This window comes from Babylonia areolata, chromosome 24 (assembly GCF_041734735.1).
Source record: "Babylonia areolata isolate BAREFJ2019XMU chromosome 24, ASM4173473v1, whole genome shotgun sequence".
Lineage (NCBI taxonomy): Eukaryota > Metazoa > Mollusca > Gastropoda > Neogastropoda > Buccinidae > Babylonia > Babylonia areolata.
The window spans coordinates 22,656,527-22,669,026 of NC_134899.1; the positions used below are offsets into that span (position 1 = coordinate 22,656,527).

At 37.8% G+C, this 12,500-nt stretch overlaps 1 protein-coding gene across 3 annotated transcripts in view; it reads left to right on the top strand.

Annotated features, from left to right (window-relative positions):
* LOC143298824 (E3 ubiquitin-protein ligase RNF213-like) overlaps positions 1-12,500 on the top strand; it is a 232,974-nt gene that overhangs the window by 57,024 nt on the left and 163,450 nt on the right. For all 3 annotated transcript variants that reach the window (XM_076611814.1, XM_076611815.1, XM_076611816.1), the window contains exons 15-19: positions 3,408-3,588; positions 5,332-5,634; positions 6,846-7,438; positions 9,036-9,192; positions 10,470-10,681. In XM_076611814.1, coding sequence (XP_076467929.1) covers positions 3,408-3,588; positions 5,332-5,634; positions 6,846-7,438; positions 9,036-9,192; positions 10,470-10,681 — 1,446 coding nt within the window. The remainder of the gene's footprint in view (positions 1-3,407; positions 3,589-5,331; positions 5,635-6,845; positions 7,439-9,035; positions 9,193-10,469; positions 10,682-12,500) is intronic.

Here is a 12,500-nt window from a genome sequence, read left to right on the forward strand (position 1 = left end):
TCATCCACAAAAAAGAGAGTCCATGAGGGTGTGGGTTCGAATCCCACTCTTACCCTTTCTCCCAAGTTTGACTGGAAAATCAAACTGAACATGTAGTCATTCGGATGAGATGATAAACTGATGTCCTGTTTGCAGCACGCACTTGGCTCACTGAAAAAGAACCCACGGCAACCAGTATTGTCCTCTGGCAAAATTATGTAAAAAGAAATCCACTCTGACAGGTACATAGATATAGATATATAAGCATGCACTCAAGGCGTGACAAGCGCATTGGGTTATGCTGCTGCCAGGCATCTGACTAGTAGGTGTGGTGTAGTGTATATGGATTTGTCTGAATGCAGTGATGCCTCCTTGAGAAACTGAAACTAGATATGCATCCACATCTTTTCAGGAATTTTCAGTTCTGTTTTAAAGTTGATGTTTCCCAAAAGCCACCACTCAGAAAGCTTGATGTGAGGAGCATCAGCCAGTCACTCTCTTCATGGTAAATGCTGGATGTTATCGTCAGTACCCTCTCAAAAATTTACAATAATGCTTTGAAAATGGTTGATGACAAAGTACAAATGGTTTGAATCAGCAGTGTATTGCCTTTGTGATTTTGGCACCCAAAATGTTGCAGAAGTTTTACATGTCACTGAAGGCAATTAAGTTAGTTCTTGTGGTGACAGAATCTTGTCAGATGGTTTACTTTATGAGAATGAAAGTGAGAGTGATGATTTGCAGAGAGAGTGGTGGGTGGGGGTAGTTGTAGAGTTAGATTCTGCAAGAAAAGGGGAGAGAGCAGAACAGAAGGCCAATGTGTACATAAGGTACAGCAACATTTGTAGTTTTCTGTTTTCATGTATTTTAGACTCCTTGTTGTTCTTACACACATTTATGGTTCACTCATTGCTAACCCATGTGTTAAAAAAGCTTCAAACTATCAGAATTTGATAGTGTTCACTCCAACCCTTCTGGGATGGGACCTACTTTCTCACACAGAAGGAATCTGGGACATGGAAAGTTAAATAAAGTTTTATTCCTATACAAACAATTCCAAATACAAACAAATAACAACAAAGTAAACCCTGAACCAATAAATAATATACCGTTATAAACTATGGCTCAACTCTAATGCACTCAAAACACACATGCACACACACACACCCTCCCCCCCCCCCACCCCCCGCCTGCCCCCCCCTCGCCCTTTTGATATTAGATACTAGCAAACTGAGGTACCAAATAGTAAGTCAGTGCTCAATACAATGATTGGAAGAACTATCATGGCTTGACCAAGTGACTTCAGCTGGCAAATGAACTCACACAAGTTATCCAGTTGCGTCAAACATAAACACAGTAAACATGGTTTCTGTTCAACATTCGTATCCGCTGAAAGCAGGATAAGTTCAGCCTAATCTTCATCAGTGTGAGTAAATGAGAAAGAATGTCATTCCTAATGTTCTAGAACAGTCGAATAAACTATCCGTGAGTGGAGACGTCACTGATTGATGTTTGAAAGAATGAAATAGAATACTGCTACTAATATTTACATCAAACAATGATAAGACCTGTGACTGAACAACAACGCAGTTGTTCTGACAAAGTTTACTAACTTAAAAACAAGATCAGCACATTTAAAATGAAGTACTTAACAGTAGAATGTGAGACAGCTAATTGTGTGGGAATACTGAGTGTGTGGACGCAATCACAACACTGGTGATTCTGACCAGCCGGAAGCCTAACAGCTTTCGTTTCAAATTCGAATTTGAAATGGCATCACGCATGAGTGAGTCATTGTAGACCAGCTGGTTGGTTGCGAGAAAGGCGTCTGCTATACAGCTCATGCATGAAGCAGTCATTGTAGCCAGCTGATCACTTGGATACACTTTGTACCTGTTCAGGCACAAATTTCTAAGCAATCTTTTAACTGATTTGCATTGAATTGGTCGTAAATTAAAGAGCTCAACACAACCTTTCTAGAAAATATTAGATAAAGCATTGATAAAGGATTGATTTATAAACTTAATTCAAGCTACCTGAAATTGAGCCTTCTTAACAAGTTCAGAGTAGAAAAAATACTTATTGCATAGAATCAGCATCATTCATGGAAATAGATCAGGTTAACTTAGGCAAACCCTTATAGTATAGAATAAAAGAGGGTTGCACAGTTGTTTCCATGTTTGATATTCACAACATTTTAATCTGATAAAAGAGATAATTGATGAAGTAGTGAGCACAAGAAACACAAATTTCAGTTGAATGATTTGTAGCCCAAACTGGTTGTTGCAGTATGACATTGGGTGCCACTGATGAAAATCTGCTTTATATAATGGCTTTCTTCTTCTTCTTTTCGTTGCACGACCAACATCAACTTGCTGATGATTCTGTCGTGGTTGATGCATGCTGGGCATTTTTGTGTCTCCATAACCCACCAAACACTGACATGGACGACAGGATCTTTAACATGCATATTTGATTTTCTGCGTGCGTATACACATGAAGGGGGTTCAGGCACTAGCAGGTCTGCACATATGTTGACCTGGGAGATCGGAAAAATCTCCACCCTTAATCCACCAGGTGCCATTACCAAGATTCAAACCCGGGACCCTCAGATTGAAAGTCCAACACATTAACCACTCCGCTAATGCGCCCGTATCGGTTAACGCCTGAACACTATGAAAGTATGGTTTTGAAATAGTATGAAAGTAAGTTTCCCAATAAGCAATCACATATCAAAATTAAAAAAAAAAGGGAATATTTGATGATCAAGGCACTGCGTGTCAGTCAGTTGGTCAACTGTTGTCGACAATAGAGCAAAAATGTCTGCTATGCTGTGTTGGTCTGTCACTGTGCAATTGCTGTTTAAATTATTATAATTATGGGTATTTCAATGAAACTAACATGCGCCAGGTTATTCTGATATAGGCTCTATGTCCTTTTCTGAAATTTGAAATTTCTATAGTAAGCACACACATATGTACACTTGTGCATACCCTTGCACATGCACGCACGCACACACGCACGCGTGCTTGCACATTCACACACAGAAAAAACAAGACTAGATGGAGAGATGGTGTAGATGAGAATTAATACAGGGTTTGTGCCAAAATGACAAGTTATTGAATCCCAACTTAGATCATGAACACAATAAATGCTTTCTGTCTGTCAGGAAAGATTTGATCCATGTACTGCTTTTAAAACCACAAAGATTAGTGATTTAACATGTGATGTTTGAAAGACAAATGTAAATTGTGATCATCCATCTTCTTCTGTTTTTCCACATCTTGTTTAGTTGTTTATTCTATATCATGTTGTTGTTTTTTGTAGAAAACGAAGTGTTGCATTACCATATTGTATTTTTGTTGGTTTGTTGTTGTTGTTGTTTTAGTGCAAAATATCAGAACAGCTGACTGTCTTTGTTATTGCAGGAGCTGAACCTGATTGAAGCATGTTTACAAACTCCGAACTTCTTTCACTCGGCACTTCAGACTCCCCTGTCTGACATGTTCAAGGCAAAATGCAGCAGGAGAGTTGTCCATTCACCTGAAGATTACCTAGAGCTTGTGTTCACATGGAAACCAATGGTGATATTCCTGCGCAGTTACAGAAGTAAGAACAATTTCTTTGTGAGCACTTTCACTGTGATAAACATTCACGTTTGGCATTACATATTTATTGTGTCAAACTGGTGCAAGCTTTGCCCAGTAGGTTGACTCTGCTGACCAATTCATGTGGCTAATGCAGCACTAAGATGGACTTCCAGTCTTAGGTCTAGCTCAGCAAATCAGCATGATTTGATTCCCTTCAGCACTGAGCACTACTGCTCTCTTATTCATTATGTAAACCAACAGTGACATAATGATGCCCATGTTTATGTTCTGTCCCATCACTAACCTTTTCCACTCACTTTGTGTGATTTCCCTCTTGTCTTTATTTATTTATGTGATTCACATTCCCTTCTCTACCAGAGCTTTTGATCCCTTCAATTTATCATTTTTCATTATTAGTTCCTTTCTCCTCTCCTTATCTCAACTCTAGAATTGAGTTCCTGGTCAAAGCCATGCCAATCATGTGTATCGTTACATGCATTGTCTTGCTCTGCCATAGTCAGCTGCAGGTGGTGCAGTTCCATCTGGTTCTTGACTGGCTTTCCACATTGAGGCCACCAGCTCTGCTGTCTGAGGGCAATATTAATTACATTCTTTTTAGACAAACAGGAGTCCGAGGGTAAAAACGCACACAGTAAGTCACCCCACAAGACTGGAAAGGGTAAGAGGGCAACAAATAAATGTTGCGTGCCTCAGCCTCTGACACAGAGAGCAGTAGATGGACAATCATCCATCAACCCCAATTCACTGTGTGCCAAGTAATAAAAAAGAAGTTAGAGTAGATTCAGCTTCTCCCTTGAACCAGTCACGGCACATACTGTCCATGTCCTCTGCTGCTTTCAACTTGCTTCCACCCTTGATCACAGGATAATGGGTGACAGCAACGTCAAGTTGGAACCACCTAGATATGAACTTGCCCATTGTTGAATAGGAAATAGCATGCGCTTGAGCAAATTTGGGCGCTCTTGTCATGCTCAACCTGGTTTAATCCCACTGAAACCTCTGTGCTCTCACAGCCAGGAGTCTAGGGATGAATGAGGATGTTTGGGCCTTACTTACATGTAGCCAGATCTGGCTGCTGTCCTGGCACTGATCTTGTGGCTAGCACTTAATTCTCTGGAGCAGATCCACACCTTTCACCACAAGACATGATGATAGCAGATTGCAATTGCTAGAGATTGGTGTGGCTGTCCACTTTGGCAACAGGGGTTGAGCCATCATCATACAGACGTAGTGACCAACCAGAGGACAAGTCCTAAGACTTCAGGTTATCATCTCCACAGTCTAGACACAGAGAGTGTTCACTTATCAATAAAGTATATGAAATGTTTGTATAGTAATGTTGTATAGTCAACTATCAGTATATGAAAAAGTTAAGAGGAACTGCTGGTAAAATTTTGTTTTTCAGCACTCAGTCTCATGAATGTGTACTCTGGGACAAAGTGACTTGGTATATCTTTCCTTTGTTTTATTTAAAACATACTTGGTGGCTTGTTCATCTAATCAATTGTGTGTGTGTGTGGGGGGGGGGGGGTTTGTGTGTGTGTGTTTTTTTTGTTTGTTTGTTTGTTTTTGTTGTGCAGTATTTGCATGATCTTGATCTGTTCTGAAATTCCTGTGTTCATCTTAAGTGGTGTATATCTTGCCTCTTGTCGTAAAATAATGAAGGATTCTCTACTGTATTATGTTAAATTGTTGCATTTGCACTGAATAGGAATGAAACTTGATAAATGTTGTCTTCCAGAGGACAGACATGGGCAGTCTTTGGTCAGCCAGGAGGTTGCAGAAAAAATTGAAGAAATCCAGACATTTCTGCAGAATTTTAAGAACAAAATCATCAGTGGACAAGTCAAGATAAGTGAACTTCAGTGGCTTATTTGTGATGAACATAGATCCAGGTTTGGTGAAGTTGTCCAGGCTGTGTTTGAAGATGGGGGAAAGGCTGTTGCAGCTCTGGACCTTCGAGCCAAAGAACTTGAAGCATTTCAAAGTTTGGCATCTGATGTGGTCTGCTTACTGAGATCCTGCCAGAATTTCATCAAGACAGGTGTGTATTATTTGTTTTGACAGTTTTGTTGCATTGCTTTAAATAAGTTATAATAAAATGAGTCTTCAGTTTGGTTTTGAAGCTGGAATGGACAGAGAATGTTTTAATTTATCTGGAATGGAGTTCCACTGGGTGGGGTGGCGAATGCGAAAAAACTTTAACTGAAGGACTTTACACTAACCAGGAATTTGGAGAATATGACCATCCGATGGTGAACGTAATTGTCTTGTTCGAATGAAGACAGTGGAGAGAATCAGAGAAAGCTTTTAAACAATGTGTGGAGAGTTATATTCAGTCCTGGACTATATTGGCAACCAGTGAAGTTGTTTAAGAAGAGGCCAAGTATGGTTGCACTCAGGACATTTTGAGTACAAAATGATTTCGAAAAGACAAAAGTACAAATGAAAGTTTTGGTTGTGTCAACAGACAGGAAGTGATGAATGGAAGTGATGTTGTGGAGTTCTGTGTTCTGTATATCCTGACTTGCAGACGTTGGAAACATGCTTGTCCATAGACATATCACTACAGAGAATGATACCTGGATTTTATTGCATGATCTCGAAGGGAATGTCAGTCTTACCTACATGGGTAGATTTGGGTACAGAGTCTTGGAAAGGCAATCTTTTAGTCTTGATCACAGTGCTCTTCATGTCTTTCAGCTTGGGTTTGTGTTTATCTGGGTTTTATCTCTTGAACTGATGTATGTCCTCATGTCTGATATGGGTGTGTTGATTTGTTCTAGGGAGCTGATTTCTGTATCTGTGTGACATTTGCAAGTGCATGATAAATGATGGAGTATTCTTTGAAAGTTTGGTTTCATGGATATGAAATAGTAGTAGTGGTAGTAGTAGCATGAAAAATGCAATGAGAGAAATAAACTTATTTCAATCTCATCATTTACCAATATGTAGCAACACTCTCTTGCTATCATTGCTTGAAATTTTTGTATCTAGAATACTAGGTACATATATGAAAGGAGGGGAAAAACTTTCTAATAAAGAAAGAAATTGTTTCTTAGTTCAGTGTGCTTGATGGGTTTTGAAAATAATGTTGAATGCTAGTGTACCAAGAGCAGATAACTCCACACTCACAGTCATTTATGTCCCTGAATAAATGCATGCACACCTGTATGCACATAAACACCAAAAGTTTGTTTCAAGCCAATAACATTTTTTTCACATAACGATTTGTTTGTTTTTTGTTTTAAATAGATGACGCAATGAAAGAATTTGACAACTTCAGAGAAAAAACTGGAAACCTGAGTGGAATGAAGGTAAAGGACATTTGTGAGCAGCCAGCAAATCCAGGAAATGTCAAGGTTACAGAGTACTTGCCTACTGTCCACATGGAGGCTGTTCCTGAACGTTTTAGACAATACCTGCCTCAACTTGGACGAAGGCTGAATTCTTTAGTATTTGATAACATGCTACGGAGGTGTGCTGGAGACCAGAACATCTCCCCAGACAGCAGATTCTGGGAGGTGTTGATGTCTGTGTGGCATGAAGCAGAAGGAGAGTGGAAACATGCCAGCGATTCCATGAGGGAAGGACAAATAAGTGTGGAAGAAGTAGGGAGACTTTTTTCAGCAATAGAAAGGAATGACAAATGGAAGGAGAAATGCAACGAAGAGATGGAGAACATGTGTGAGGGTGGACCAAATGACTGGGTGAACCAAAGGATGCAGCAGTTCCTGTGTCTGTCCAATATTAACACCCAGAGAGAGGCTGCCAGCATCCTGTGCCGTATCAAAGAAGACTTTGGCTTCTCAGGGGACACGGAGAACATTCGCAGTTTTCAGGAAGTGGTGAGTATGAAATGATTTATGTTTCCTCCAAAATATATGTACCACATCATTTTTTTTTTTCTTATCTCATATTAGAAATATTCTCAGAACAAATATCAGGAACTTATGTGTGAAATAAATGTTACAGGCTTCTGGTAAAAAATAATTTGACATTAACACTGGCCATTTATAATGTAGGTCACAGGGAAAGTATACACCCTCAGTAAGTTAACATATTTGTCTCATGTGAGATGCCAGTGAAACGATAACATGCTCAGGTTAAGGACTACATACCTACTGTTCAGGTTAAGGACTGTTCCCTTGTTTTATGAAAGAATATTGTGTGTGTGTGTGTGTGTGTGTGTGTGTGCCATGGAAGCTGCAATACGTAGCCTAGAAATGAGTGTGTGGAGGAGGGGGTAGGGGGGTGCAGGGTAATGTGTGCGTGTGTGTGTGTGTTGGGGCTCATATACGTTTATGTGTATTTGATTGTGCTTTCATATCTGTGAAACTGCATGTTTGTTGCATATCTGTTATGCATATGTGTGTGTACGTGTGAATGTATGTCTGCATGTTTTACATTTATTTGCTTATTTATCATCACTGTTGTCTTTTTTATTTATTTATATTATTTTATTTATGTATTTCTTTATTTTTTATTACCTTTTTTTTTTTTGTACGCTTACAGTTGACTTCATCATTTTTTTGTGCCTTATAAATATTATTATTAGTAGTAGTAGTAGTAGTTCTTTTTTATGTATTCATCTATTATTTATTTATTTATTTACTTATTTCTTTTTATTTTATTCTTTTTTTTCTTTTTGTTTTTTTTTGGTTGGTTGGTTTGTTTGTTTTGTTATTCTATTAAAAAAAAATTTTCATTTATTTTAATTTTATTTTATTTTATTTTATTTTTTCTTTCTCAAGGCCTGACTAAGCGCATTGGGTTACGCTGCTGGTCAGGCATCTGCTTGGTGGATGTGGTGTAGCATGTATGGATTTGTCCAAACGTAGTGACGCCTCCTTGAGCTACTGATACTGATACTGCATGTGTTTAATCATATTAGACTGGAGATAAAATAACAGATGTTGTACTCTCACTGATTTGTGTTTATATGTGTTTTGTAGAAGGAAACACTGAGTGAAATATGTAGTTGTTTCTTTCATGAAAGTCTTAAGTTAAAGTTGAATAGAAAAATTGAGTAGATGGAGTATATTTTTTTAACTCAAATAACACATAAGCATAAAAAAGATGGTTATCAGCATCTTTCTTTTTACTTTATTGTGTCCCTGAAAATTTGTTATGCAGGTCTATGCTCATTCAGACATTTACATACAATAGTTATTGTTAGCTTGAATATTTGATGATGACACTGAAAGAAGCACATACGATTCTTGCAACTTAGTTCACTTTACAGTGTGATGGGAAATTTGCATTCCAATCCCAGTCTTTAAACAGTCTTTAGGGAAGGTGAACAGGGTGAGAGGACTCTCGTATAACAATGAATTTTGTTTTAATTTTAGAGATTAGATTTAGTCAAGTTTTGGTTTGCATTGTTTGCTTTTGTAATATGTGTTAATAAAGCACAGTCCCCTCCCACCCCTTTCCATCATGCAGGATGTGTCCAAACCCATCAGTAGCCTGGACCCCTCTGTGTTGGGAACCTCTGAAGCTCTGCAGGACATCACAATGGACAGTGTACAACATTTCCAACAGTTTGGAAGTGGAGATTGCAGCAAGTTTGTCAAATGGGTCCGAGAAACTATGGCTGGAGGTTAGCTGATGCTTCTGGGTGGGCTGGGTTGAATTTTTGTTGATAAATGAATAGAAAGTCAAGTATTTAGACATTACTGAAAAAGACACTGCATTGTTTTATGCTGAATACTAGTCTGGTAACAAGGTATATAATGTTTGCTTAAGAGTTTAGCATTTGCTGTTTGTTTATTCATTTATCATTTCTTTGCTTGAAGTACATTCTTTTCATCAACAGATTAGGTCATTTGCTTTGATATTGTTTTTCTGTATAGTGTTTAAAGTCTCTGATGTTTAAAGTCTGTGTAAGACTAATTACTTATTTTGCGCGCGCGCACGTGTGTGTGTGTGTACAAATAAATATGAATATTATGTACTGTTATCTGTTCTTTGTAATTTGCCGTAGTATGCAGATTTGATGTTACAAGCTTTACAGAATGAGAATCAAGATCGCTTTATTGTCTCAGATATTGAAATAGAGAGTAGTGAAGTGTCTGGTACATACAGGTTACAAGCAGAACAGTAAAGATAAAGATAGCAGATAGCATACAACATAAGAATACACAGCAGTCAAATCAAGCCTGATGTAAAAATATCACCATTGTTAAAACACACACACACACACACACACACACACACACACACTGTTGAGTGATTGTCTAGTGGTATGTCTCTGCTTGGAAGGAAGAGAATCTGAGTCCACACTCAGCTATATTTTCTCTCCCCCTTCACTAGACCTTGAGTGCTAGTCAGGATACTGGTCATTTGGATGAGACAATAAATTGAGCCTACATGTAGATGTGCTGCATTCACATAAAAGAATTCAAAGAAACAAAAGAGTTGTCCATGGCAGAATTCTGCAGGAAAACCCACATTGATAGGAAAGCAAATACACCTGAAGGTATAAAAAAGATGAAAAAGGATGGATCTGTACACTTGGGACATGCCCATACACACACACTTGTGCATATTTTTGTGAATATGTGCATGCAAAATGTACTGGACAAAATTTTATTTCCAAATATGATGGAAAAGTCCATTTAAAATCAATAAAACTTTAAGTGGAAAAAACATACAACAGAAATAAAGTAAATTTGGCATACGTTTCCTGTCAGTTTGCTCTTTTATGACCTCAAGATTCTTTGCGAAAGGTTTCCCTTGTAGACTAGATCAGGACATGATTTATATGACTTGATTCACTTGGCCATTTCTACTGACAGACACTGTGGAAGACAACATATGCAGTGTTAACTTTTATAACCATGGAAACATGCGATCAAGAATGCTTTGCTTTTGCAGATGGCATGAAGGAACTGAAAGTGTTTGTGGACCTCGCACTTAACTATGTCGGGGATGATCCCAGAGAAATGGACAAAGTCCGCAATCTTCGTGCTGTCATCACAGGATATGCTCCCCTTATCTTCCCATCCAGCACCCATGCCACTTTTCTACATCGATGCCGTGAGGTGGCAAGAAACATTCAGGAAGACAAAGACCTTCCAGCAAAACTTGTATGATTTTTTTGTTTGTTTGTTTGTTTGTTTGTTTTTTTAACTAAAACCCTGTGTCTGTATTATTTGGTGAATCAAACAATGCCCCTTCCCCCCAACCTTTGTGTGTGTGTGTACATGTGTGGTAAACTTTTACAAATTCACTTTCTCTGAAAATACTCTGTATGGACACAAAATAAGGCCTAAAGTCTTTGGGATTCTGTTTTGATGCCTCTTCCTCTCTTCTCTCACCCTCTCTCTTTCTCTCATGGGGGCAGGATGTCAATCAGATATGCACATTTGCTTGCATCCATGCATGTGTGGGCGTATGTCTCTCTCTCTCTCTCTCTCTCTCTCTCTCTCTCTCTCTCTCTCTCTCTCTCTCTCTCTCTCTCTCTGTCCTTAAAGCAGTCTAATACAAGAGACCTAGACAAACTGGATGGCAAAATCATTAAGATAGCTAGCTGCCCCAGTGGTAATAGATACCTTGACATATATAACCTTTGCATTGACAAAAAATATTTTCCATTATGTTTCAAACAAGCAAGAGTCATTCCATTATTCAGATCAGGTGACCAGTCAAATCCGTCAAATTACAGACCAGTATCAATTCTTTCCAGTCTATTAAAACCATTAGAAAAACACATTAAAAAAAACATTTATGTTCCCATTTGAATAAATTTAATCTGATTCATTTGAAGCAATCTGGTTTCAGAGAAAGTCATTCCTGCCACACAGCACTGACACAAATGGTCGATAAATGGCTTTTAAATGTTAATAATAATGAACTAACAGGAGTAGTTTTAGTGGATTTTTCAAAAGCCTTTGATGTCATTAATTTAATCATTCTCTCCTATTAAAGAAGTTAGTTATATATGGACTATCTCAAGTTACGATTCAGCTCATTTCATCATTTCTATCAAACAGAAAGCAGCTAGTTAGTATTAATGACTCTAAATCAGATTTTAAGACTATAAGATATGGTGTACCACAAGGGTCTATCCTTGGTCCGTTATTATTCTCACTATATATCAATGATCTGCCTCTGTATTTAACAACGGTTTGTGATTTATTTGCAGACGACAATTCAGTTCATTTCAATCATTCATCCATAAACATATTGACATCAAAATTACAAGAAAGTATGAACAATTTGGCCAAATGGACTGAAATTAATCACATGTGTCTCAATGCAACGAAAACTAAAGGTATGTGTATTGAACTAGACAAAAACGTCAAAACAATTCAAATTTCTCTCCCTGGATTTAAAATTGAGGAAGTAAAATCGCATAAAGTTCTAGGTATAATCATTGATAATAATCTATCTTGGTCCGATCATGTTGCTTATCTGTGTAAAAGAATATCTCAAAAAGTATTTCAGCTATCTCAAATTAAACATTTTCTTAATATCAGTGCTCCTAAAAAGTTCTTTCAAGCACATATCCAATCATTTGTAGATTATGCCTTGACAGTATGGGATTCAGCTAGTGCAAACATTGTAAACAGATTGTATAAACGTGCTCTTAAACTAGTTCTTTTAAAATCCAGCTCAATAACCACTGCTGATTATAAATCATTGAACATTCTTCCACTGTATCTAAGACTAGAATGCAACAAGGCTCTGTTTAGGCACTAAGTAGTTACTGGAGCAGCTCCTCCTGGTATTGTAGATAACTTTCCAATAAACAGCAATAGACACTTTCATAAACTTACAATACCAGATGGTGGTTCAAACCGAAATAATCTGCCTTCCCTTTTAAAACAGATAACCAGAAGCTCTTTAAAACAAAAAAAACAGAAAAAAAAACAAACTATTTGTTTGATAGAATGGAGAAGATAT